Source organism: Natator depressus, chromosome 7 (genome assembly GCF_965152275.1).
Source record: "Natator depressus isolate rNatDep1 chromosome 7, rNatDep2.hap1, whole genome shotgun sequence".
NCBI lineage: Eukaryota > Metazoa > Chordata > Testudines > Cheloniidae > Natator > Natator depressus.
In genome coordinates, this window is record NC_134240.1 from 111,000,451 (window position 1) to 111,028,131 (window position 27,681).

Below are 27,681 nucleotides of genomic sequence, written 5' to 3' on the forward strand. Positions count from 1 at the left end.
CTACAGATGTCAGCAAAAGCCCCAGCTAAAGGGAATTGACCCCATTATTGTGCATTGGTTCCTTGGCTTCCTTTCCCCCCACCCCCAGTGTCCTAATCCTTGGGAGGCTATCTGGGGAATGCATCTAGGAGAAGGGGAAGACTTTTGCTTATATTAGGCTTTCTACGGCCATATCAGAAATGACGAAGCATGTGGACTTGGTTGCCAAATACCCAGTTAACCTTAGAGTTTTATTTACAAGTTTAATTGGAATTATAAATAAAGTTGCAGCCAGAGATTTTTTTAACCACCTTTACTTCTGCCAGAATAATTCTGGGACATTAAAGGGTAGAGCAACTCTGGCACCCAGCCACATAAGACACTCCTCTCTTCCACTATCAAACCATTTTTCTTCCCTGATAAGATTGTAGCTCAGATTTTTTGTCATTAACAATTACAAATACTTGCAGCTCTTTTTAATTAAAAGACAAATGTATAGTCAGTGCTCCAAAGTTCATTCTGGACTCCACATACACTCTTTGTTTGGCTCAGTGTTTTAGGATTCTGGATGGACAGCAAATAAAATATCATTAAAGTTTGGCAACTTATTTTCCAGTTTATTCCACATAGAACAAAGCTTTTCCTTTGTTCTTATAATAAAAAAGTCCCTACTCTCAGCAAAATACAAAGCCAGAACTGTTTGAAACAGCATGAAATAAATTTTAACTACAGGTGGAACATCCGCAACAGAACTTACATACACAGTAACAAATCCCTAAACTGCATTAAAAAACCAAGCCTGAGTTTGACTACTAAATGAAGCAATTAGTGCATTATACTATTATGATTTTGCTTTTCTAATACCGCAGTGATAAATGGCTAATTGCTAGTACAGACTGCTCCAGAGCTACATTTATGACTTAAATGCTCAACAATACATAAAATTTAATCCATCGCAGCTGCTGCTTTACATTCTCTTTGGAACAGCACACTGATAATCGATTTGTAATTATAGATTTTTTTGTTTAATGATATAACATACCCTTTTTTATTAAATACTGTTTTCACAGATTTTCAAATTAATATGTACTATCTCTGCTGTTTTCAAAAACGGGAATCAGAGTATATCATTTTTAAAATAATTTATCTATAAACAAATTTCTATATTTTATTAACAAATGTAAACAAACTCTTTGATTACAAGTGACACTAAAGTTAGTCTCAGGAGTCAATCTAACTAACGCATTTTCCAGACAGGAAAGAAAGCTTTCAATATTTATTTCAGTAACATGCAAACAACTCAGTATTTTATGACTAATATTGTATTGGATAGGCAACTGAATTTACATTTAGTGTAATATTAATATAATCTTTGGGAATCTATCAGCAGAAATCCAGGTTCAGTATAGGCCTGCCTGAGACACACTATGGAATATATCATCTTTTTAGGCTGCATTGTCTTTTTACTGAATGAGCCCAAAATTCTTTATACAGAGACAGTCCTGAAATGCAGCAACATCCGGGTAACACATGAAGCAGCTGTTCTGCTCCAGCAACACTACTCTTGTTAATATGTATATATACCTAGACCCATTCTGCCAATCAATCTATAAGCATTTCTAATGCACACAGATACCTCAGTAAGTGGCATATTTGAAACACAGAGAGAACACACTTCTCCTTTCAAATGAAGGAGGAGTAACTTAGGCACATAGAACGTAATGGCTGAAGTTATAATTTGGCCATGACACCATAGCTGAAACCCTTACCCTTGCAAAAAGCACCATAGTCTCTCCTATATTAATCAAAAGTAGAACGGACTCTTTTTTAAGATTCCTCTTGACTTCAGGGTAAGAGCTATACCTACTGAATCACCAAATGAATACCACCACTCTCTGGAGCACCAGTTTTCTTTGCAAGCTTCCCATCAAAGAATTGATATGACCCAATCCATCTTGTTTTATAAACTTTTATCAGCATAAAAATGCATCAGATTTAAAACTCTGATCATACTTCTAGGCCTTGTCTTCACTAGGAAAAAAAGGTATTTTCTTAACTGCAGTTAAGTTAAAATGCTAATGAAGCTAAGGCACTTTGTAGTTTTCACACTAATTAGCAGGTTGATTTAGAGCCAAGGTTCCCTCATAGCAGGTAGAGTTAAAAACTAATGCATGTGAACACTACAAACTACCTTGGCTTCACGTTTGTTAACTCCAGTTACCTAACGAGTTAAGAAAACACCTTTTTTCCTAGTGAAGAAACGGCCTTAATTCCACAGTGAATTAATTTGTGGATACAATGATAGGGGTGGAGAAAAATGTATATGATCTCTCTAACCCCAGGCAGATCATATGCAGAACCAACCAAAAGTGTTTGAATAGACCAACAGCTTTTTCATTTATATAACTCATCTGGGACCAAGATCTACACAATTTTAAGATTTTCTCTGCTGAATATATCCTATAATGCTTTTTCCAAACTTTTGAAAGCTGAGCTCCCCGTCAGGAAAATAAAACCAATCATACCTCCTGCCTTTAATCCTACCATCTATTATTTTCATCTTCATTTATGCATCTTCCATGCCAGGCTTTCTGACTAGTTCCCTTGTGGCCCACATTTTTGAAGACTCTGCTTTAATTAATAAGATCCAGCTTTAGAAAATATAACATATATATATATATATACACACACACACACACACATTCTTTGCAAGCCTACAATAATATTACAGAAAATTAGGTAGCAATTTATACACTTTATTGACATACAATGTTCATCAATCCCATAAAGTAAGAATATTGCAACAACCAATGGGAACAGATAGTGGCCTATCTGTAGCAGCACAAGTGAGTATGGGGGCATCCGGTAACCTTTAATTACTCGTGCCAGCTAGCATAACTACACCAGTGCTCTGTAGGAAGAATGCTACACCAGGTAAAAGCGTGGCAAGGGGTACTTCCCCGTTGGTGCAAAGGGGAAACCCAAAAAGCATCTGTAAGAATTTTCTCAATCACACTTTGCCTTCTGGTCTGCTCCAAGAGCAGCACAACAATGTACTATCCCTTGCTTTGAGTTCATGGCAAAGCCACAAATTAGCACAAGAACACAAGTAAAATGACTATGACAGAAAAAAAATGTGTAATGGATATTGACTTAAATTCCTTTCAGTATTGGGTATGAGCCATACAAGAACTGTAAGGTATGGAAGTAGATTTTCCCCTCTGTTAGGACTGCTTTGTACCTTATTGTTGGCGTACAGCAGTCCTAACACCAGCATAGCCATCCCCAAGATGATCACCCACATATAGGGGAATCTTTCAGCAGTTTTGTGCATCTTACAATATAAATTAAAAATGGTTATCAACATTTCATGAAAAAGTTGCACATTCTACTACAATACAGTGTCAAAAAATTAAGCACCATCATTGTGATGAATGTTTTCTTCCTATTGGGACCAAATTGGCGGGGGCCTGCTGGGTTTTTCCACTTCCTTGCAGCATCCTGGAGGCATAGTCAGGTTGAATAATAATTTGTGGCAGTAATTGGCAGGGATGTTAGTTCACCACAATTTGCAGCCAGTTTCCAGTGCGATTAGAAGGCTAAAAGGGATGGGTCCCAGAAGTAAAATAAAAGACCTGGGATTCTGCTGATAGGCTTTGTGCCCACAGGATAGGGGGAGACCTCATGGCGTTCATGGGCCAAAGTCCTCTCCCCCGTTTTAGTATCCTCTGTCCCCCTCAAGGGAGAGAGGAGTGTATGTGAAAGGATTCAGAAGAGTGAGCTAGCTGAGTCCTAAGGATAAGCTGAGGAGAGTCTACCCTGAGTTATGGGATAGATGGTAGGAACCCTGTAACTGCACACTGGAACCACTTAAAATGCCTGGTATGTGAAAGTACAGGTGACAGGGTGGGGAGTGCCCTTCTCTGTGTTAAGTTTAATAAAGTTGTGGCTGCTGCTTAAAATCCACCCCGTGTCTATCTTCACTCACCAATATGTCCTGATCAATCTACCTGGATCTTGAGTCTGGGTGCACAAGAGAAAGCAGGCTCCAACAGCAGCTGTTATTTATTACTTCCTCCCCATGAGCAAGTGAGCAGCCAGGGACAAGGAGTGAGGTGGGAATGAGAGGGTGGTAGAGTAAGTGCATCTGATAACAGGTCAACAGCACACTTCTCACATCATGAGCAAAACAGAATCTCCACAAGAATTCCGACTTAGTGGGGTGTTGCCCCATACACTGGGCTTAGGGTTTAGTCTCCATCTAGCCCTAAATTTACTGTAATTTTATAAGAATGAACCTAGAAGTTAGCATTTCCCTCCCACAATCTTGGAATTTTTGGTGCGTCGCTTCTGAAATGCAAGGAAAGGTCAAAATGCACAAATACTACATTCCCTAAATATACAGCAAACACATTTTTTCAAAAATAAAAAGTTGTATAATAAGTATGAAACATGCACAAATAAAATTTAATATTTTAATAATGTAACAAAAGTTGCACTCCAGTAAAGTTTGTGCATGTCCACGTAAACGTGCACATTCATATAAATTAAGGGTACAAAGTAATTTTACGTATATAAGTCTCGATCCTGCAATGAACTAAATACTCTGGCCCTGATCCAGCAAACCACATAAGCATGTGCTTAACTTTCAGTATGTAAGTAATCCCATTGACTTCAGAGTCTTAGGGATAGATTGCCACTTTCCTGATCAGGCGGCAGATAGGTGCATTTCACCAGGAATTGGTAGGAATGGGAATAGAGTAAGCAAGCGCTAAGGCTCTGCCCATTCTCTCCCTGCCTGATTGGGGTGGATGGTAGCAGACGCATAGCATTCTTACCCCCTGCACAACCAGATTCAAGGTTTGAGGTAGCTCCACAGATGCATAAGGTGTTGAGGGGGCCAAACCCCTTTATGTCCCAGGGTAGATGAGCAGCCCAGGACACAGGCTGGGGTTTTTGTCTTATGTTTTTTAAACTATCTGCCTATTTCTGTAAAAATATAGATGTAATATAATTCTACTCCTCTGTCCAGGGAACAGATTTTGCCACAAAATGATAGTGTAACAATTCTTCCCTTGCACACAGACTACTGCATACCTAGCTGATACACATACTCCATATTTTAACAGATAGTTTGATCTGGATGGCCAGAGTAATTGAGACCTCATGGTACTCAACTCCACAGGAGTCACACAGTACCTAGCATTTACATATCTTAGTAATTAGTCTTACAGCAGTGTCAGAAATTAATTTAATTTCCATAACAGAGTGAGAATGTCAGTCATTTCCAAAGGGTTAGTACCACAGCTATAATCTTGAAGGAACTGAAGACAGAGATGTGACAGGTGTCAAATCAATGTGGGCACAGTTTATGACCAAGATGCCATGTATATTACCATATAAATGTCAATGTTTTTAAAATTGTCACATGAATGTGTGCCAGAATCTAAATTTCCTTTTAAAATAAAAACACCTCTCTATCCCTTACATTTGCAAACAAAGCCTTCAAAAGAAGAACATGAATCTGCAAACAAACAATAGCTCTTAGACATGTAATCCCATTTATCTCAGCGAGATAATTACACTGAAATCTCACAGTAATTTACACATCACTAATTACTTCACTGCTGAGTATTAGTACCAGAAACACCAGGCTCACATGCTTGCTTATCACTGTGGGATGTAGTGGTTGATACTTGAGCAGGGTGCAATGGGGCAGCTATTTGCTGCCAAAGATTGCTGAGGTGCGGAATAAGGAACTGAAACCCACCTCCTACCAAATTTCAAATAACTTCTGCTTCTATCCAAAAGGATGAAGGAAAACAAAGATGAATCCCTTTTCAATAATAAAAGTCCCAAATGTTTTCTACGGACCAAATCCAAACAACTTCTGAATGACTTCGCGGATAGATAATACATTAACATATCACTCTGCCCCCAAATTTAAAAATAAATATCAGAACAAACAGCACTACTATACTTAGATCCCTACCAAATTAATGGCCATGAAAAACACGTCAAAGACTGTGAAATCAGATCTCCCCCATGAAATGGAGCTACTGCAAGGGAAAGAGAGGGGCATGGCAGGGGGCTCCTGTCATAAATATAAATGGAAGGGTAAACCCCTTTAAAATCCCTCCTGGCCAGAGGAAAAATCCTCTCACCGGTAAAGGGTTAAGAAGCTAAAGGTAACCTCGCTGGCACCTGACCAAAATGACCAATGAGGGGACAAGATACTTTCAAAAGCTGGAAGGAGGGAGAGAAACAAAGGGTCTGTGTGTCTGTCTATATGCTGCTTTGCTGGGGATAGAACAGGAATGGAGTCTTAGAACTTTTAGTAAGTAATCTAGCTAGGTATTCGTTAGATTATGATTTCTTTAAATGGCTGAGAAAAGAATTGTGCTGAATAGAATGACTATTTCTGTCTGTGTGTCTTTTTTATAACTTAAGGTTTTGCCTAGAGGGATTCTCTATGTTTTGAATCTAATTACCCTGTAAGGTATCTACCATCCTGACTTTACAGAGGTGATTTCTTTACTTCTATTTCTATTAAAAGTCTTCTTGTAAGAAAACGGAATGCTTTTTCATTGTTCTCAGATCCAAGGGTTTGGGTCTGTGGTCACCTATGCAAATTGGTGAGGATTTTTATCCAACATTTCCCAGGAAAGGGGGGGGGGTGCAAGTGTTGGGAGGATTGTTCATTGTTCTTAAGATCCAAGGGTCTGGGTCTGTAGTCACCTAGGCAAATTGGTGAGGCTTTTTACCAAACCTTGTCCAGGAAGTGGGGTGCAAGGTTTTGGGAAGTATTTGGGGGGAAAGACGTTTCCAAACAGCTCTTCCCCAGTAACCAGTATTTGTTTGGTGGTGGTAGCGGCCAATCCAAGGACAAAGGGTGGAATATTTTTGTACCTTGGGGAAGTTTTGACCTAAGCTGGTAAAGATAAGCTTAGGAGGTTTTCATGCAGGTCCCCACATCTGTACCCTAGTGTTCAGAGTGGGAGAGGAACCTTGACAGCTCCCCAGTCGGGGGCTCCTACCATTCACCAGGCTCCAGCTGCTAGTCCACTGCACTGGGGAAGGACAGGTCTTCCCCCCAAAAAAAGAGCAGCCGTGCAGAGGGAGGGGTGGTGGGGTGAGTAAGATCAGACCCACCTCCAGGTACCTTCCCTGGCTGCAGGAAGCTCCGCAGCTGCACTGCTTTCAGAGCCCCCTGTACCCTAGAAAAGCCTGGACCAGAGGACTTCTGCATCACCAGTACTGAGAGAGAATCTCTGCTGGTACCGACTCATTTTATGGAACCTACTTGCCCCCGTCTATGCCATCTTCAATGGTGTTTCATCATCCAGTACTGACATGGTTCCCATGCAGACTCTTTGAGGGTACCAAGAAAGATTTCCAGTCAGTATCGACACGACTTCCCCCATCACTACTCCACCGGTCAAACAGCAATCAAACCTCTGTACCAGTAAAAGTATGGGCACCTCCCCAGAGCTGGGGTACCATCTCTACCTCTGGTACTGGCTCAGTCAACTCACCCGATCCCTCATCTGACTCAGAGTTGTCTATACAGGGGCCCTCTGTTTTCCTGCTGCCTTCCCCTGAGGTTCAACCCAAGGAGGACACTCCAGCAGGAGACATACTCACAGACACTTGCGAGGACCAACTTAGGGCACTCCCCCTTTCTTTTCTGCCCCTTGAGCAGAGTGCACATCTTGATGTGTAGCACCCAGAGGGACATATTCAAAGAAAGAGCTACAAAGTTTTGATTGGTTTCAGAGTAGCAGCAGTGTTAGTCTGTATTCGCAAAAAGAAAAGGAGTACTTGTGGCACCCTAGAGACTAACCAATTTATTTGAGCATAAGCTTTCGTGAGCTACAGCTCACTTCATCGGATGCATAAAGTGGAAAGTACAGTGAGGAGATTTTATATACACACAGACCATGAAAAAATATACATTGTAAGGAGAGGTTTCAGAGTAACAGCCGTATTAGTCTGTATTCGCAAAAAGAAAAGGAGTACTTGTGGCACCTTAGAGACTAACCAATTTATTTGAGCTTAAGCTTTTGTGAGCTACAGCTCAAGGAGAGTGATCACTTAAGATGAGCTATTACCAGCAGGAGAGTGGGCTGGAGGGAGAGAAAACCTTTTGAAGTGATAATCAAGGTGGGCCATTTCCAGGAGTTAACAAGAACGTCGGGGGGGCGGGGGGGAAGATTAACAAGGAGAAATAGTTTCACTTAGTATAATGACTCAAACACTCCCAGTCTCTATTCAAGCCTAAGTTAATTGTATCCAATTTGCAAATTAATTCCAATTCAGCAGTCTCTCCTTGGAGTCTGTTTTCAAAATTATTGAGAATGGTAAAATGGGGATGCTTTGAAAGACAAAAGGAACTCATTTAGATTTTTCAGTCAGGGCTCTATTCTGCTTGTCCTTGATTCTTTAAGACTAGACATAGGATAGGGAGCTGCAGTGCTCCAATCTGAAGTAGATGATGGATTATTTCATTCATGCTTTGGCCTTGCCATTGGGTTGCAGAGACTGGCAATAAGACAAAGCTGTTCCTGCAACTCTTGCACTGCTCCATGTGTCCCCTTTTGCTCCAAAACTGAGATATCCTGACATTAGTCAGGAGTTTTACATATAGGATTGTGTGGGAGAACTGTAGATCGATCTGAGGCAACAGAGGACAGTTACTGACCTTGCACTTGTTCTAGCTACCACTTGCAAAGAAGTATTTTCTCCTATTGTACTTCATGTAGTGCTTCAATTTGACATGTGAACTGTATTATTTTCCATAGTGTCTGGCAGAAGTTAAATTATAAATTGACTTATCTGATGACTCTCAGCTTCCCATAAAGTTACCTATTACATCATTTACGATATCTGGGAACTGATTTGTCTGATCCCAAAGACCAAAAAACCAATATACCTGCATGAAACAGATTTTAATTCCACTTTATTTTTTTTTCTTTCCGGGGAGAAGCCCTTATACCATGCAGTTATTAGGATTCCAATACTGTCCACCCATGTTAGCATTCCTTGTGAAAGCAGGTGGAGGGTGTCAGGTAACAATTCATATTTGTTTGTTTATTTTCAAGGAAGGGGCTGAGATGATGCCTACCTGGACTTCCCTGCCTGTGATGGGCCTATATAGTGAGGTGGCCACTCGATCAGGTAAAAATCTCCTCCAGTGATACACAAAGATTCTCTGGCCACAAGGGAAAAAGCCATATCGATCTTTGGCAGTGACAACAGGTTAAATGTTGACTGGTGCACACACACAGAGATCACCTGAATTAACAACTTAACCACAGCCCACTACCTCCAGGACAATGAGTAACTAGGGGGAGAGTTTCAAGGAGCTCCCAGAGTTACCTGAACACCAATCCAGGTAAGATACCAGCACCAACTAATACCATAGCAATTCCAATGTTTTTAAAACTCATTCCATGCTACAGCCTTGTCATTCTTCTGTTCTGATGATCAGGATTTTTACTACCATGTATGTAAACTAGGTAATGAATATTAAAATATGAAAATTAGGGCATTGCATTATATGCATAAAATCTCCAGATTCCTGAACCTTCAGCCTTCACAAATATGTGCATGTGCAATAAGCATCTAAAAGCATTCTGAAAATTCGGTCTTTAACAATTATCACTGCAGAGGAATACAGGAAATAATAAATAGCCTTTGTGAGTAACAAAAAGCCAGAACAAACAATATATAACTATGCCACACATAAGAGATATAATCAACAATATCCTATAGGCCAGAATGTGACAAAACAGTAAAGGTTCTATCTCCAGAGTTTCTAGTTGTTTCTAGACAACACCCATTTAGCAGATGGAACTTGCAGCAAAACAATACTACATCATTTGCATGGGGAATGGTAAAAACATGATGCTCATAATATAGCACTTTTTGTCTTCAAAGCACTGCACAAAACCATATGATGCAGCTGAGGAAAATAAATAAATATTTTAGAGCTTTATTCATTTCATAACTAAGAAAATTTTAATAAAGCAAAGATTCAGTGTTTGCTGTAGTTTCCTGAACAAAATATGTTTATGTCTGATGTGCACTGGTAAGATTGTGTATTTAATTTGGCCAAATGAATGGTATAGAAGATTAAGTTTGTATCTAATTAATCTTTACACAATTTTCAAAATACAGGGATAAAATTACTACATCTATTTCTTTTTTATTTTATCAGTTTAATAATGCATGGCAAATGTGATTTGTAAGAAAACAAAGATACTGTGCTAACTGCTGTAATTATCTTAAACAGAAATAATGTAGCATGACAATTTAAAAAAAAAAAAACAGTACTAGTGCTATTTGTCAAGAACAATGGGATTGAGTCCCCTCATCTAACATAGCACTAGTCAGTTCAGCCTTCAGGCAGGTTAATGAGCCCAGCTGGTTTACAGCAGAATGGCCTGATTGGCTGAAAGAAGCCAAAAGGCTGAAAGAAGCCAAAAGGTCTGCATTTAAGCTAAGCAGCAGTTCCCTGGCTACTCAACATTTATGCCCACAGCTGTGATTGTGATATGCCCCTTGCTCCTGCCTTGTATTCAGCCTTCTTCCTGCCCTACTCCAATCAAGCCCTGCTCCCTTCCTCACTTCTGACCTTGACTCTGACCATTGGCTCCAGTTACTGACTTCTGACTCCAGCTCTGTCCTGTGACTCTGGCTCCCTGCTCCTGTCCCTGGCTCTAACCACTAGATAAGACTGCCCACATTCCGGTCCTGACACTGTTGATCATCAATTGTATGGGACAATAAAATATAGCCACTGCAGATAATCAAGTGCATTATTTGGTCTACATGTTTTATTGTAATGCGGCAAATAAAAGCGTAAGCCATTATATGTTGATCTGAAATGTATCTTGTCCTCAAGTTATTAGGCTTCCCTAATAATAATAATAATAGGTACAATCAAATGCAAAGTAAAAGATATGAAATATCAATCAGACAGCAAGGAGAAATTCTGAGGTACAACATATGGGTATATTTAAAAAAATTAGATTTGGTGCAAAATGAAATGGCTTAGCTGCATAGGCTCAGCTGCCTAATAGGGTTGGCAGGAGACAGCACATCACACCTGGGTGCTCGATATTGGCTTACTGTTCACTTCAGGAAGCAAATGTATAAAGCCATATGTAGTTTGGGTTCAAGCTATTTAAGAGACCATCTCCCTCCCTTCTCCCCATGCACTACTAGAACAGTTCAGGTCAGCTGATGAACTCTTGCTAATAATACTTATATTTGAATATTGAGTATTCTCAATGAATTCCTATCTAGAACTCCTTCCCACTGCTGTAACAGAGTTTGTGTTTATTAGTTCTCAAGGACTGTTGAAAATATCTATTTATTCATGTCTCTTCATAAGATTGGTTGGTAGGAATGGTTTTAAGGAAGGCTCTGATTTTTGACTGGGGATGTTGCCTCTTAGTTTATATTTTTTTAGAAGGTTATTGTAAATTTAGGTATTGCCCTTTTTACAGCCTTTTTGAGACAGTCTAATGCTTGAACTATGACTGGACTTTTAACTGGCATAAATGTACCCAGAGACTTGGGCAAAGAGCACATTTTTGTTGTTTATTTTAAATAAATATAAAGATAAAGTTTGCACAATAGGATTATTAAATATCACTTGATAAAGGAATATATGAATTTCTCCCTTTAAAAAAAAATGATAGTCTACCCTTCAAAGAAAATCCACGTTTGTAGTATTACTCAGCAATCTTCATTCGCCTTCCCTTCAGCTCCATATTTGGCACCCTTAAATCATTCTGCAGAAGGCTTATACTTCAGAAAGTGAACGTTAAAAAATAAAAAAATTACAGGAACATTTGAACAACCAATCCCACCGCCACAATTTTAATATCCACTCTAGATTGCTTTTTTCCAGGAATGTATCAATGTCAGCAACAGTATATTTCAAATGCTTACATTTTCTTCTCATCTTCTGCTTTTACTGTTCTATATTTCACCTGTATAGTATAGATCTACAAGCCAAATCAATGCCCACTCCAGTGATATTAGCTTAAAGTGACATACAGCTTCCTTTTCAAATGCTTTTCCTTCACGTGGATCTCAAAGGGGTTCAGCTCCAAATATCTTATTCAGACGTTTTGGTATAGTTGCCATCTTCATACACTATTACAGTATTTGACTTTAGAACAGTTCATCAAATTATTGTGGATAATAACAGAATGCAACACTATGATTAAATAAAAGCTCTGTGTAAACTCAAAAGCTTCCATCTCACACAAACAACAGTTGGTCCAGTGGAAGATATCACCTCACACACCTTGTCACACTATGGTTAAGTGATACACATCATATATGAAACAGCTGTAATCTCATCTTTGTACAGTGTGTTTTTCACCATGATATAAGTACATACAAGGCCACCTAAATGCAAACTTTCTTAACCCACATAATTCTTAAAGTGTAACAAAACTGGGACCCAAACAATTTGGTCTCTATCAATCTCACTAAGGCCCATTTTATTGCACTCCAATGAATTATCTCCTTTCTGCTTCCCTTCCCCCCGCCCCCACTTTTTTTCCTTCATCTTTGTTCATGTCATCCTTTTCCCTGTCAATCCTTTTCTTTCTTTTCAACTATTTTGAGCAGCTGCAGTAGAAGGAATGAAAAATTTCTTACCCAATAATTTTCTGTTAGCAGCTTCTCTTCTCATTTGTAACTGATGGGTTAATGCCCCCCACCTTTAGAATTTGGCGGCAGCTTAATATTGTTAAGAGTCTCCAGGACTAAGCCCCACCCTTATGTTCAGGCCAACAGAAGAGTTCTTCCAAAGCTGTAGAAACACTCCAGCAATAAATTATTTGCATTAGGACAACTTGATATAATGCATTAATTAACCTCAAGAGAATTATATGTTTAAGTCTTCCTTGAGAGAAAATTTTCAATTTGTATTCTGGTCATTTAGAAGACTACCAGGGTGGGCTGAATGAGGAGAGAAGCTGCTAACACAAAGAAAATTATCAGATAAGGAATTTCTCATTCTGTTTGCACAGCTTCTCTCCTCATTCATCACTAATGGGAAGGAGTGAGTAGTGAATCAAAGAAGTGTGCATGGATGTGGGGAGGATAAGCCTATGCATGACACCAGCAATTCTAGCCATTGAGATAATTGGCTGCATGACCATTGCCAGGAAATGACTGATGCAATGAAGTATTGGATCTTACAAATATTTACTCTGAGGGTAAAATTATGGCCAGGAACATGTTCGTTTTGACCCCTGCCTGAGAAATTTTTTGTGTTAGGTTCAAAAGCTCATCTTGATTTTCAAGAATTGGTGGGTATGAATCCTTTCCACCAACCATCCAGTCACAAATTGGTCTGTTTCTCTGGACAGGGCACTGATTGGGATGTTGTCTATGCATAGATATAGAAGCATAACTTGCGACCTGTGCCTTGCTGAGACTACTGCTGTGTGTTTAAGACTCTGGGTGAGGAGGGTGCATCAGGAAGAAGAGTTTTGTACAGGAATTGTGAGCTCTTGTTGATGGTTATAAATTGGCCATCAACAAAGCTCTGGAACAGCCTTCCAAGGGGAGCAGTGGGGGCAAAAAATTAAACTGGCTTCAAGACTTAGCTTGATAAATTTATGAAAGGGGTGGTATGATGGTACTGCCTACGGTGGCAGGTAACCCACAGGCAACTGCCAGTAGCAAAAGTCCCAAACGGCCGGTGATGGGACACTAGATGGGGAGGGCTCTGAGTTACTATAACAACTTAGCTGGGGAAGGCTCAGACATCTACCTCCGATTATCTCACAGTAACTCTCTCTGAACTCTCTAGATACATAATATTTCTAGCAATAGACAGATTATATCATTTCTCATGCCCAGTCTCAGCCCTATGTATTAAATCTTTACAGATATCAGACCCTGTAGGAAGCAGACATCCGTTACTGGAAATGAGGTGGTGTGATCAAGTGGACCATGGTAATAACTGATTTGCCCTGATTTATTTTTAAAACTTTAAATTATTATGTTTTAAAACTACCTGACTACTATGTAGTGCATTCCTCCTCCCCTTCCCCCCAGCCCTCCCAGCCAAAGCACCGTTCTTTCCTCTGGGATGGCCAATGAAGGGCACCCTCTAGAAAAGTGCTAATAATCATCCACTGATTAGCCAGATATATTAGCAGTCATGGTAATACAAAATCTTATCCTTCCTCCCTCTTCATTTGTGATGCAGCCTATATCTCATGGAAAAACTTTAGATATCACCAACCTGAGAACAAAGATCATGAGTGTTAAATTCGGCGGAAAACGCAGACATTTTGTAAGCTCTGTTTGTGAGCTCTCTCATGCTGCTGTTATATATCTTTTGCAACATACTTTACTACTGCAAGACACCCTTCATATCCCCTCCTAATTTACCTAACTCAGAAAATTAAATTTTCACATTCAGTTTTCTTGTAAGAAAAAAAATCTAATCAAAATACAATTGAGCAGTCCTTAATTTTACTTCCAAATATCAAGCCAATCTTCCTTAACCTCTTAAGTGACTTTTTTTCTTTAGATTATTTGTGACTATGACATTTTAATTTTCATCTTTACAAAAAGAATGGTAGCATGCACATTGTGCTGTATATCTACTGAGCAATAGGAGTGCCCCTTCATGGGACAATGTACATGCTGCACATTGTGAATCTTTTAATGTGGAATTTGTTGTGGTTCCATGCTTCACCTGAAGAATCAAGGTACTGTTTGATTTGTCGTCTTTTATTCCTGTTACTCACTGAGTTATGAACACTATCTAAGCACTATCTGAAAAGTGTTACAGTGTTTAATATAGATACACACATTTATTCTTCTGTTTTTATTGTAGGGATAATTGAAACAGGAAATTTAACAATTGACCTAAATATATCCACTGCGCCAAGCCTGCCAAACCTTTGACATCAGCCGGCCAATTTATATATAACCACTTGAAAAATGCATGTTTGTCTTTTTTACACATGCTATTTGGCAAGTTCTTGGCAGATTACCCATAACAAGCAGGTCACTTTTATCATAAAACAAAGATTATCACTGCCTTCTGAAAGCCAGAAATGAGGTGATTCAGGATAGAGATCAGAATCTTAATGCCTTGGTTTGCTACAAGTTCCCTAATGGACAAAATGCAGGCTAATTAAAGCACATGGAAAGGAAGCACATCTCTATCAGTCTAGCAATTCCAGGTATGGGATTTATTATGCAAAAGCAATCTTTCATCATTTATACTACCAGAACATGGGAGCAGAAACACACAAATCTGGTGAATACCAACCACCGGTGCCAATGGATTAATACATGCTCTTTAACCTGAATAAAACCATCATAATGTCAAAGACACACTCATTGAAAATGAGGTTTTATGCTTATACATCTGCCCAATACAAACACCTGCAATCCATATGAAGAAATGTTTTTGAAGGTCAGAAACCCTGTGGTTCATTTGAGATCAATAAGAGAACCTCCATCAATGGTACCAGCAGCAGCACATTCTGCTACGCCCTGAGATATTCAACTATAAACTGAAACCTTGTGAATTAGAGACTGACATTTTACTGAGATTATACATATCTACACTACCACTTATGTTGGCAAAATTTATGTCACTCAGAAATGTGAAAAAACGTCCCCCTGAGCAACGTAAGTTTTGCAGCGTAAGTGGTAGTGTGCACAGTGCTATGTCGGTGGGAGAAGCTCCTGCCAACATAACTACTGCCGCTCATTGAAGGTGGTTTAATTATGTCGACGGGAGAGCTCTCTCGTGTCAGCATAGAGTGGCTATTTGAGCGATCTTACAGCAGCGCAGCTGCATCGTTTGCAGCTGTGCCACTGTAAGGTCTCTAGTATAGACACAGCCTTTGAGTATAGTTACCCACTAATTCCTCACACAATCCTCAGTCTCTAGTAGCTGTTTTGGTTGCACAAGAAACTGTTCATCTAAGTTTACTGTAAACGGCAATATTTCACAATAGCAAGTTGACAATGTCTATAGGAGGCAGAATAATGAAAGTGATTGTTAATAGCAACAGAAGGGAATTAAATCATATGTCTGAACAAAAACTGGAAACAGTTCTCTTCTGAGGTATTTCAGTATCCACTCACTTCTCTTTATCTCTATCCATAACACTGTGTTCTCCTGCAGAAGACTTGCTTTTCATGGAGATTCTTCAAAATGATCAACTATTTCCTTAACTTGATAAGCTGCTTGTTTCCTGAGGAGTCCCAACACAGCCAGTCTTTTCCAGTGGACTCACAAGCCAGTCCAGGACAAATGAACACAATATTCTCTTTAGGCAATTTCTTTTTATTTTCCCTTTTAGATTCAGAAATCTCACTGTGAGAACCATTCACTAAACGGTGAATACCAATAAGCATTCAGGCTTTTGATTAATCCATTGTTGAAATAATCATAAGAAGAAGAAAACTTAACAGGTTGTTCTACCCATATTTAAAATTTTCTTCCAAAACTCAGAGCTTTCCTCAATGCCCAAATGGAAGGAAAGGTGTACTCCTTCACTTACATTTCCATCTGTACTTCAGAAGATGGAAATGATGATTTATGGGAAACTTTATGCCATAACAGTGAATCCCAGACTTCAGGGGTTCTCTTTTATAAACATTTCATGATTCACAGCAGTAGGCTCAGTGTATTTACTACTGTAATTCAGAAAAAAAGTAAAAAAAGTTGACTTTCAGCAATATTTTAAATACTAACATCTGTATTTAGTGTTTTAAATCATTGTTTTCTATTTTACTATTGCAATTGTTTTAACTATTTGCAGCATCTTCAGAGCTGTAAATGGTGGGTTTTATAAATGCCTTATTACACAATGAGAATGAACACAGCTACCACTAGCACAATTTCATTTAGTTTTGAACAGAAAATGAACATATTAGATCAGAACCTCTGGTGTGATCATAAAATCACTGAAATTCAGAGACTCCAGAGGTCATCTGGTCCAGCCCCTTGTGCCGAGACAGGACGAAGTATACCTACACCATCCCTGATGAATATTTGTGGCAAATTTACCATGCTGATTTATGCTATACATATCCTGGCCCTCAAGCAGTTTAAATGGCTTGAGTTAGTGTTAGCCCATCCTAATGTAAGTAGCAATCCCCTGGTTGCATACTCTCAACACAGGATGCTCTTGTACCACTCACCCTCCCTATTGCTGGTATAGCAGGAGGAAGGAGGTGTGTGGATGAAGAAAATGAGGTGTCGCTGGGAAGCTGCTGTATTACACCGATCAGCTACTGTATCTTTGATGTAGCCCTGGTGCTTATGAAAATGACAGCAGCCCCTCAATCTACTGCAACACAGTGGGAAAAATCAGCAAAGAGCAGCAGCAGCAGCATTAGAGAATACAACATAGAATCAGATTCACAATAAGGGCATAAGTATTTCAGATGTTACATCTAGTGGCTCAATCTAAATGTGCTGCTGAATACCTCCTGTGAGATACTGAGTCCCCACAATTCCCTTGGGAAAATGGAGCAACTGAGCCTGTTCAGCACTACTCAATATTAGCCCCTTGTTTTATATAACATTTCTTGAAAAGACAATTTATTTTTTTGGCAATTTGATTTTTCTACTCATGATACAAGTTTGTCCACAAAGAGGCTATTAATATTATGCCTATTAAAATTAACTTTTGTTAAAAAAAAAGGCTACACAGGAAAAACTTAAAGAAAAATTTCCAAACTCTGATATTGTCACAGAAATACAATAGATAACCTCAATTTTTTTTAGATACAGTAGTAATGTTACCATGGTCTGAGTTACTTAACATGACTGCATCAATCCCAAAACTTTCCATGCCACTTTCAAAGAGTATTTTAAGCAAAATCTGAATTATTCTAATGTGTCTATTATTTTATAGTTTTAACATCACAAATAAATCAGCAGTACCTTGAATGTTACAATTATTAGTTTCTCTAGTTAAGTAAAGGTTTTAATACAAATGAAATTCACGGATTGTTGTGATGTATTTGAAAATAGGGTTTGTGTGCTAACTCCTGGTGAAGCGAAGGAGTACTTCAAGGGAAGATCTTGAATCTGGACATGGAGATCTTAACATGAAGAGAAAGTACTAGATGGTGGTGTTCTATATTTTGCAGGAGAGGGTATTTTAAGCATTGAGAAATACAAAGACACTTTTGGTCCAGTTTTACATAATTTTTTTGGCTTACATCCCGCGTCTAAGAAACTACACAAAGTAATAATGGAAAAACAAAAAAACCTGCTTTGTCTCACATCCTAACAAAAAATAGCTTATAAACTTTCATAGTTCAAATGTAAGAGATACATAGACCTTTTATGAATCAATTCTTATATGCTTCATAAATCAAGGCTGTGATTCTTAAACGTCACCCGATAATTAAATTTTATGTGCAGTACCTACCTATGTCATATGCCAGAAAGTCAGCCGAAAAGCACTTTGCACCATTACTCAGAGAAGTATCATTATGGGTGTTTCCACCAAAAATCAGCAGAGCTCCACTTATTAAGACAGCTGAATGAAGATACTTTGCAAAACCACTCTCTTTCAAAATAGTCCTAGAAAATATAAGAATAAAATAATACATTATAATATATTAAAAGCCTATCGCTTTTATAATAGATAACAGTTATAGCTAGGGTTCCTACATAAAACACAAGAAAACCAGTAAAGTTAAGTAGGGTACCCAGTGAATATAATATAAAATATACTGATCATTTCTGAGATAATAAATTTGCTCATATCATAATAACTGTTTCTAATTCAATTAAAAAAATCAAAATCGTAAGATACATTTTCTTATTTTACCAACTGACTTATCTAAAAAATTAGATCAGCTATGAATTACTCAGGAAATATGCTTGCCTAAAAAAAGGTTAACTTTTAACCCAACATTTCTATTAGCATGTGCACACATAATTTTTTGGCTAGAGAAAGAACAGTTATTCTCCTTTCATTACTGTCGTTCTTTGAGATATGTTGCATATATCCATTCTGCTAGGTGTGTGCGCATTTCATGCACTGGTGCCAGGGACCTACATCTAGCGGCTCCCACAGAGGCAGCCATGCCTGCACCATGGTGTCGCTCATGGTGCAAGCAAAAGGTACAAAGGGCGAAGCTGCCATGCCTACCCTTCAATTCCTTCACACCAGACTCTTAGATGAAAGACTCCAATGTATTGGGGATGGAGGGTGGGTCATGTAATGCACATGTGTAGAGCCCCGCATGGGGGGGCGCAGCATGCTCGGGGCAGGCAGCAGGTCGGAGTCAGGGCTGTCCAGCACCCGCTCGCTGTGCTGCTGCCTGTCCAGCATCTTGGGCTCCTCGGACAGCACCAGCATCTCTACCATAGCCCGGCCCAGCAGCACTGGCTGCGCTCCCAGTCCCAGGCCTGCCCCTGCCATGGGGATTGGAGCGGCAGGGCCCTGGCACCCCACCCCTTCGCCCCACTGTGACGCAACATGCACTGCTGCTGCCGTGTGCCGTCGCTCGTGAGCCCCTGGAAGCAGCACGTGATGCAATGCCCCTTCCCCCCACCCTCTGCCATGCCACCCCTTCTCCTCTGAATCTCCCTGTGCTGCCCCTTACCCCCAGTTCCCGCCCTCGCAATGCCTCTTCCCTGCAAGTCAGCCCCGCATCCCCCGTTGCTAGCCCTTGTGAGACCGCTTGCTGCTGCAGGTGCGGATGCAGATACAGGTAAAAGACAGCTAGCAGATCGCTGGTTGGATCATGGGTTGATCTTGGCCGATGCGGATCCACATTTTTGTATCCGCACAGGGCTCTAGACGTATACAATATAGCTCAAAGAACAACAGTTACAAAAGATGAGTGACCACTCTTTCTTCTTTTAGTGATTGAATATTTCCATTAGACTAGGTGACTCCAAAGCAGTTTTCAGGAACGTGAGGCTAGGAGTCTCATTGGAAAAGGGACTGCAAAACTGTTTTCCCTACAATAGCAAAGGCATGGACTGTGAACTACATTACTAGGGCATTACCCAGAAAGGCTGTGGATGCTGAGTGAGCTCTGGCTGAATGCACAGACTTTTCCATACAGGTGTTGTAACATGACAATGCAGCTGGTGATCCACTTGGAGAGCCATTATGCTGTTGCAGTATGCCTCCTCATTAATTATGCATGGGAAACTAATAGTTGGGAAGAGAGCCAAAAGGGCTTTGGTTCTGTCTAGATAAAAAGCCAGGGCTTGGCAAACATCCAAAGGGTGGAGCTTTTGTTTGTCTTTATGGAAATGTAGCTTTGTAAAGAAAACTGGTAAATCTTCTTTGTAAAGATGACTGGTTGAGATGAAAATCAGACTCTCCCTTGGGAAAAAACGTAGGATGTGGCCTAAGCTATACCTTGTCCTGGAAGAAAACAAACAGCGTATGGAGGTTCTGTTACTAGGACATGCAGTTCTCCTACTCTCCTCGTGATGTGAAGGTTACCAAAAAGCTACCTTTGCTGAAAAGTGTAACGCCAAACAGGAAGCTAATGAACCCCATAAGTACTGACAACTAAAGGGGAACCCCATAAGTACTGACAACTAAATTCAAATCCCCATGTGCAGCAGGGTCGCTAATGGATAGAATCATCCCATCTAGGTCTTTTGAGAACCTGTAGTCATTGGTTTAGAGAAAAAACCAGTCCTCCCCATGATATGGAAGTGAAACACTGAAATTGCAGCCAGGTGCACCCTGATGGAGCTGACAGTCAAACCTGACTCTTTCAGGTGTCACAAATAGTCCAAGTTTTTTGAAGCATAGTCTGCATAGGCCACAGACAGTCCATGTTTAATTGCCCAGACAGAAAATTGCTTCCGCTTACTAAAGCGAGTAGCCATTGTGGATAGGTTCCTACTATTAAGTGGGACATTTCAGAACAACGTGCCTCCTCAGGGTCTAGCCACTGAGGAACCAGGCCATGAAGTTGATGGTTTGGGTGTAACACCCAACTGTGATCATGCGATATCAGGTTCTTGACTGGAGGCTGGGGAAGAGGTTCCTTGACTGACAGCTTGCAGAGGTCTGAATACCACAGTTGTCTTGCCCAGGGTCCCACAATGAGTATCATTTTGTCTTGGTCCTGCTTCACCTTGAGGATGGCCTTGGAAATAAGTGGTATTGGGAAAAGGGGATAGGAGTCGAGCAGGTCCTTGCCCCAAGGGAAAAGAAACACCCCTGAGATAAACCCTGGGCTGTGGCCTGCCCTCAGACAGAACTGGGAGCAGTTCTGATGGGTTGTGACTAAGTCCACAGTTAGGATTCCTCCTATTTGAACCACTGATCTTAGAATAAGTGTGTTTGGGGACCACTCATGATGCAAGGTGAAGGATCTGCTTAATCTGCCTACTATGACATTGTGAACCCCCACAGGTGTGATGCTACAAGTGACAAGGAATTTTATATGCAGAAGTTCCGCAGCCTGACTGCCTCCTGGCAGAGGCTCTTTGATGTGGCTTTCCCCCCTGCTTATTAATGCACAACACTGATGTGGTGTTATTTGCAAGTATTTGGACAGCTCTGTTGTGTAAATGGGTAGGAACTGGTGACCTTCTATGGAGTTTGCCCGTAGCTCTAGAATGTTATGTACAGTCCCATCTCTTGATTGGACCACAAGCTTTGAGCTTGCCAAACTCCCAGATGGTCTCCCCACCCCATAACTGAAGCATCTATTACTAAAGTCATGGAAAGAAAAGGCAGAGAGAAGAAGTCTCCTGCAGACGTCGTTGTGGCTCATCCACCAATCCAGTGAGGATAAGATTTTGCCAGGGATGCATACCAGTCCATCCAGGTGATGTACCTGAAGGCAGTACACCGACCTGAATCATGACTGTATCCCTCTGAGATGAAGTCTGGCATTTGGGTTCATGTAATTGCATGCCACCATACGCTCCAGGAGCTTGAGGCAATTTCTCACTGATGTCTGAGGGGCACACAGAAGTCTCGGATGGCTAGGAGTCTTACTGGCGGGGGAAAGGCCCTGCCTCGGATTGAATCCAGAACTGCACCGATAAATTCTATTCTCTGGAGGGGTTCTATGGTCAATTTCTATCTGTTAATACCAAACCTATGCATTAAGCAGCTAGAGTGTTTCATTAATGTATTTCTCCACCCCCTGAAGGGAGCAGCTCCACAGAAGCCAATCACCCTGGTACGGGTACACCTGGGCATCCAGTGGTGGAGGCATGGAGCCACCACTGCCATGCATTTCATGAAAACCCTCAATGCAGATGATAGGCCAAAGGGTAGAACTGTAAACTGGTCCCCTCTTGCTATGAACATGAGAAATTTTCTGTGACCAGGGTGAATGGCTTTATGCATGGAAATATGCGCCCTTTGAGTCTAGGGCAGCATACCAATCTCCTGGATCTAATGAAGGGGTAATAGTTGCTAGGAAAACCATGCCCAACCAAAACTTCTTGATTTATTTATTAGGTACCAAAGGTCCAGAATAAGCCTGAGATCCCCTTTTGCTCTGGGTATTAGGAAGTACTGATTCAGAGGGGTACTTCGGTGTTTCCCGAGAATGTAGATTCCACTCTTCTTGCCTCAGAACTGATTTGAGAGATGAGTCCCTGAAAAGGGACAGGGAAGGTGGGAAAGACAGGAATTGGAGGGTATATCCCAATTCCACCAAGCTTAGCACCCAATTGTTGGAGGTGATGGACTGCCACACACTTAGAAAATGTGACAGCGTGGTCTCATGGGGACTGAGGGGAAGCTTGTAAGATCTGGTATAGTTTACATACTGTCCTTGAGGAAGAAGTCAAATAGGCTGTTAAGAGGCATGCAACTGCCTGGATGAGGAAGCAGTGGATGCGGGTGGGGGGTGAAACTTTGTTCTCTTCCCAGCTGATCTAGAGAGACCCACGGATTTCAACACTGCCCTTTTAAATGTATGCAGTGCCTTATCCATTTCAAGGAAAATAAATCACAGCCCTTGAAGGGGAGATCTTCAGTGGTTTGTTAGACTTTGGCAAGAATTCACGAAGCCTGGAGCCATGTATATGGTGCCTGGTTACGGCTATTGCCATGACTCTGGCAGCTGAGTCCACTGCATCCAAAGAAGCATGTAAAGCAGACCTTGTGACTGTATAACCTTCCTCCAGGAGAGACCGACACTGAGCCTTGAAGTCCTCAGGAAGTTTTATTAAGGAATTTCAAGATGGCATCCCAATATGAATATTCACAACAGATCGACAGAGCCTGATAGCTTGCTTTGCACCATTTTAATCCCTCTGCTGAATATATTTTTCAGCCAAAGAGGTCCAACTTTTTTTTGCATCCTTATCCTTACGAGGCACTTTTGCTGTGTCTTGGAAGTTTCTTTTATTTTCTGCTGCCACCACTCGAGAGGATGGTGTGGCATGTTGATAAAACTGCTCATACACCTGAGAGGGAATCTGGGATTTGTGCTCTGTGAGCTTTTTCATTGGCATGAAAGATGTTGGAGCTTACTATAAGCTGCATAGTTGCTTCATTTATAAGAAGAGAAACTTTCTATGACATAGCAGGTGTAAAATGTCTGATCTTGTGAGGATTTTCTTCCACAAGCTGTATTTATATAGCCATCCTTCTCAGGAGTGCCTGGTAGGCCTTAAAATCGTTCAGTACCAGAGAAGATGATTTCAGTATCAGGGCCTCATCTGTTTAGGAAGATGACATATTCAAAGGGGGCAGGTACAACCCTCTTGGGGCTGGTTGAGAAATGCAGTTGCATAAGGCCTGTCTGAAGCCAACAACGGACAATCCTGAGCCTTGGCCCCTCAGTGAAGGCTGATATTGGAGTCAAGCAGCCTACCAGTACTGTAACAAGGAAACTTTGCCCGTGGGGATATATTTCAGTAGTGTAGCATTGGCTGGTACCGACATCCAATGGTCTATCAGTTTTGGGTGGCAGTATTCCCTCCTCTGGGACTAGTTTCTGTAGTGCAGTGGAGATGATCATCTAGAATCCAGAGGCATCCCTCATGGTATCCAGTAGAGACAGTGATGGGGTTGGCACGGTAACAGAGGCCAAGTGTGCTTAGACTCAGCCCTTCAGTCTCTCAATCTTCTCTTGTCAAGACAACTCCTATGAGAGCAACAATGATCCCTAGAGGATGCCCTGGATTCCTGTACTGGGAGACATAGGAGGAGAGAAGGAGTACTCCCCAGACCAGGAATGCAAGGTATCAGAGATAGCATTATTGGAGATTGGGAGTGAGAGTACCAATGATTTAGATAATAGCATAGAGAGTACACTTATAAAGTTTGTAGACAATACCAAGCTGGGGAGTGTTGCAAGTGCTTTGGAGGATAGGATTAAAATTCAAATGATCTGGACAAACTGGAGTCATGGTCTGAAGTAGATAGGATGAAATTCAATAAGGACAAATGCAAAGTACTCCACTTAGGAAAGAACAATCAGGTGCACACATACAAAATTGGAAATGACTGCCGAGGAAGGAGTACTGCAGAAAGGAATCTGGGGATCATAGTGAATCACAAGCTAAATATGAGTCAACAGTGTAATGCTATTGCAAAAAAAGCAAACATCATTCTGGGATATATTAGCAGTAGTATTCTAAGCAAGACACGAGAAGTAATTCTTCCTCTCTACTCCGTGCTGATTAGGCCTCAGCTGGGAAACTGTGTCCAGTTGTGGGTGCCACATTTCAGGAAAGATGTGAATAAATTGGAGAAAGTGCAGAGAAGAGCAACAAAAATGATTACAGGTCTAGAAAACATGACCTATGAGAGAAGATTGAAAAAATTGGGTTTGTTTAGTCTGGAGAAGAGAAGACTCAGAGGGGACATGATAACAGTTTTCAAGTACATAAAAGGTTGTTACAAGAAAGAGGGAGAAAATTTGTTCTTCTTAACCTCTGAGGACAGGACTAGAAGCAATGGGCTTAAATTGCAGCAAGGGTGGTTTAGGTTGGACATTAGGAAAAAATTCCTAACTGTCAAAGTGGTTAAGCACTGGAATAAATTGCCTTGGGAGGTTGTGGAATCTCCTTCACTGGAGATTTTTAGGAGCAGGTTGGACAAACACCTGTCAGGGATGGTCTAGATAATACTTAGTCCTTCTTTGAGTGCAGGGGACTGGACTAGATGACATCTCGAGGTCCCTTCCAGTTCTATGATTCTATGATAACAGTCACATCAAAGGCTTCCTGGCTATCAGCACCATGCACTGAGGCACAGCAGTTACCGCTGGTCTCTGAGCTGGCTTCATAATCAATGGATGCTGTACCAGACCTGAAGATGCTGGTACCATAGCAGACCCAAACACTGAAGGCAACATGTGCACTTCATGAGGCAGCTCCAGCAAGACACTATCAGTCTGAGCAGCTGGTGAGGGCAGTACCAACAGGCTCATGAGATCTTTCTCAGCTCTGTCAGCCTGTGGTCTCAAGACAGACCTTTGTTCTGCTGTGATCAAGGGTGACCGCTCTAGTGCCTTCTCTAGGAAAAGCAGCAGCCCTCCACAGTCCTGGCTTGTGAAACAGAGTCAATGGCTCTGCCCTGATCGAACAATTATGGAGTGGTATCACAGAGCAGCAAGCCAAAGGGCTGAGCTGTACCTTCGGAACTGGCATGGCTAGAATCCGAGCCAAAGAGTCCTGCACTGAGGATTCTGATGATGCAGAAACCATATCTTGCTTTAGCTTTGGAGGCCAAAAGAGCTCTGAGAATTTAGGTCTCTTTGAGGAATGCCCTGGTGCAGTGTATCTCCTCCTTTCTCTGCCTTCTGGTAGGGCTGGAGGAGCATTCCTAGACAGGTAGGAATCCCTCTAACAGATCGAGGCAGTAGCAATGCAGGGTAAAGGGTGACCTCCACAATGATGTACCTGACGTGTTCTACTCTTAGCATCTTGCCCTTTTTGTCTTGGAGCCTGAGCAAAATAGACATCTGTCCTTGAGCTGACCCACACTCAAGCAGTTCAGGCAACAAGAGTGAGGGTCACTCACAGACACCAGTTTGCAACTCCCAGAACAAGGTTTGAAGCTGGGGGAATATAGGCACAGGTTCCCCCAGTAGCTGGCACAGCCCAGAGTCCACTGATTTACTAATAAAAAGAACGAGGAGTACTTGTGGCACCTTAGAGACTAAAATTTATTTGGGCATAAGCTTTCGTGGGCTAAAACCCACTTCATCGGATGCATGCAGTGGAAAAAGCATGCATCCGATGAAGTGGGTTTTAGCCCACGAAAGCTTATGCCCAAATAAATTTTAGTCTCTAAGGTGCCACAAGTACTCCTCGTTCTTTTTGCTGATACAGACTAACATAGCTACCACTCTGAAACCTGATTTACTAATGAGAAAGAAAGGGAAAGAGAGAAAGAGAAAGGCCCATTCAAAGAACACAAACTAGCAAAAAATACTAACTGGAAGTTCAGAGGAACAACTGACAGGATGTTCTGACCACTGAGTACAAACAGTAAGAAGAAATAGAAGGGTAGGTGTGGCAGCTCCATTTTTTATACCCTCAACTCAGAACAGGAGCAGCACCAGGGTCTTTTGTGGGAGCGGATAAGACCGCCAGTAAGGAATTTCCTCTACATTGCCTCCAATCCTAGGGCCCGATCCTACAAACCCTTATCCATGTAAGCAGTCAAAGAGGTTGCTTGATCAGACCTGTACAATGAATTACATTACTATACTCTGCATAAATACAAAATGAAACTGTTTTGCCATTAACTTCACATTAACATTGCTCTGAGCTAACATTCTTTCTTTCTTTCTAATTGCATAACACAGTCTCCCTAGGGGTGCACTGATGTTTTTACCATCATTTTTACATCATTGTGAATCCCTTATGTGACAGTATGTCTCACTGCTTTGATATCATGTCAATCGACTAAAAAATTAGAGACATAATTAAAAAGAGAATAAGAATTATTGTGCGGAAAGATGCTGGGAGGTGGGTGTTGAACCTAAATACAGAATCTTGCCCTTCAAAAACCTTTTTTGTAAAAATACCATAAAAGAAGACAGTAATGACTACCTGCAGTAGCTAATTTTTTTTTGTGATGCTAATAAAAGAGAATAAGTCAGCGCATCCATAGCACAGCCATACCTTTCAAACTGCTTCCACTTTTAGCCTCCATATTTTTTAACTAAGTGTGGGTTGCATTTGTTTTGTTATTTATAATGAATAAATTTTGCAGATAGAGCACGAAACACACAAAAGTGCGTTTCGCCAACCTAAAATTAGCTTCACCTTTTAAATAATTTTTGGCCTAACAACTTAATATTTTATGGCCAACATAGTTTCAATACATTATACTTGCTTTTATAATTATTTTTCAGTGTCCAAAATGTGCTAGATGCCTCAAAGCAACAAGTATATATATGGTCCCAGCACACAAGAACATGCAATTCAACTTTAAATACTTACAAATAGGGTTATAAACATGCAAAAAAGCAGGAAAAGTAGTATAAGAACAAGGGTAACAATAATAAGATCACATGCTTACTCAGCTCAAAGAGGCACGTACACCTCTTGATGGTCATGTTCCTTTTATTTTTCCCCACTTCCTCCCCTAATTTTTCATAGGTCAGACAGCAAAAGTTAGTTTTTAGGAGGTACCTGAATAAGGTGAGAGGTGGCTAGCAGAAGAGGTTTAGGGAGGGCATGGTAAGGACGGGGTAGCATGGAAAAAG

The 27,681-nt window shown here is 40.8% G+C and overlaps 1 protein-coding gene across 2 annotated transcripts in view; it reads right to left on the reverse strand.

Moving 5' to 3' along the window:
- ATRNL1 (attractin like 1) overlaps positions 1-27,681 on the reverse strand; it is a 990,764-nt gene that overhangs the window by 782,298 nt on the left and 180,785 nt on the right. For both annotated transcript variants that reach the window (XM_074959279.1, XM_074959280.1), the window contains exon 11: positions 18,432-18,586. In XM_074959279.1, the coding sequence (XP_074815380.1) occupies positions 18,432-18,586 (155 nt within the window). The remainder of the gene's footprint in view (positions 1-18,431; positions 18,587-27,681) is intronic.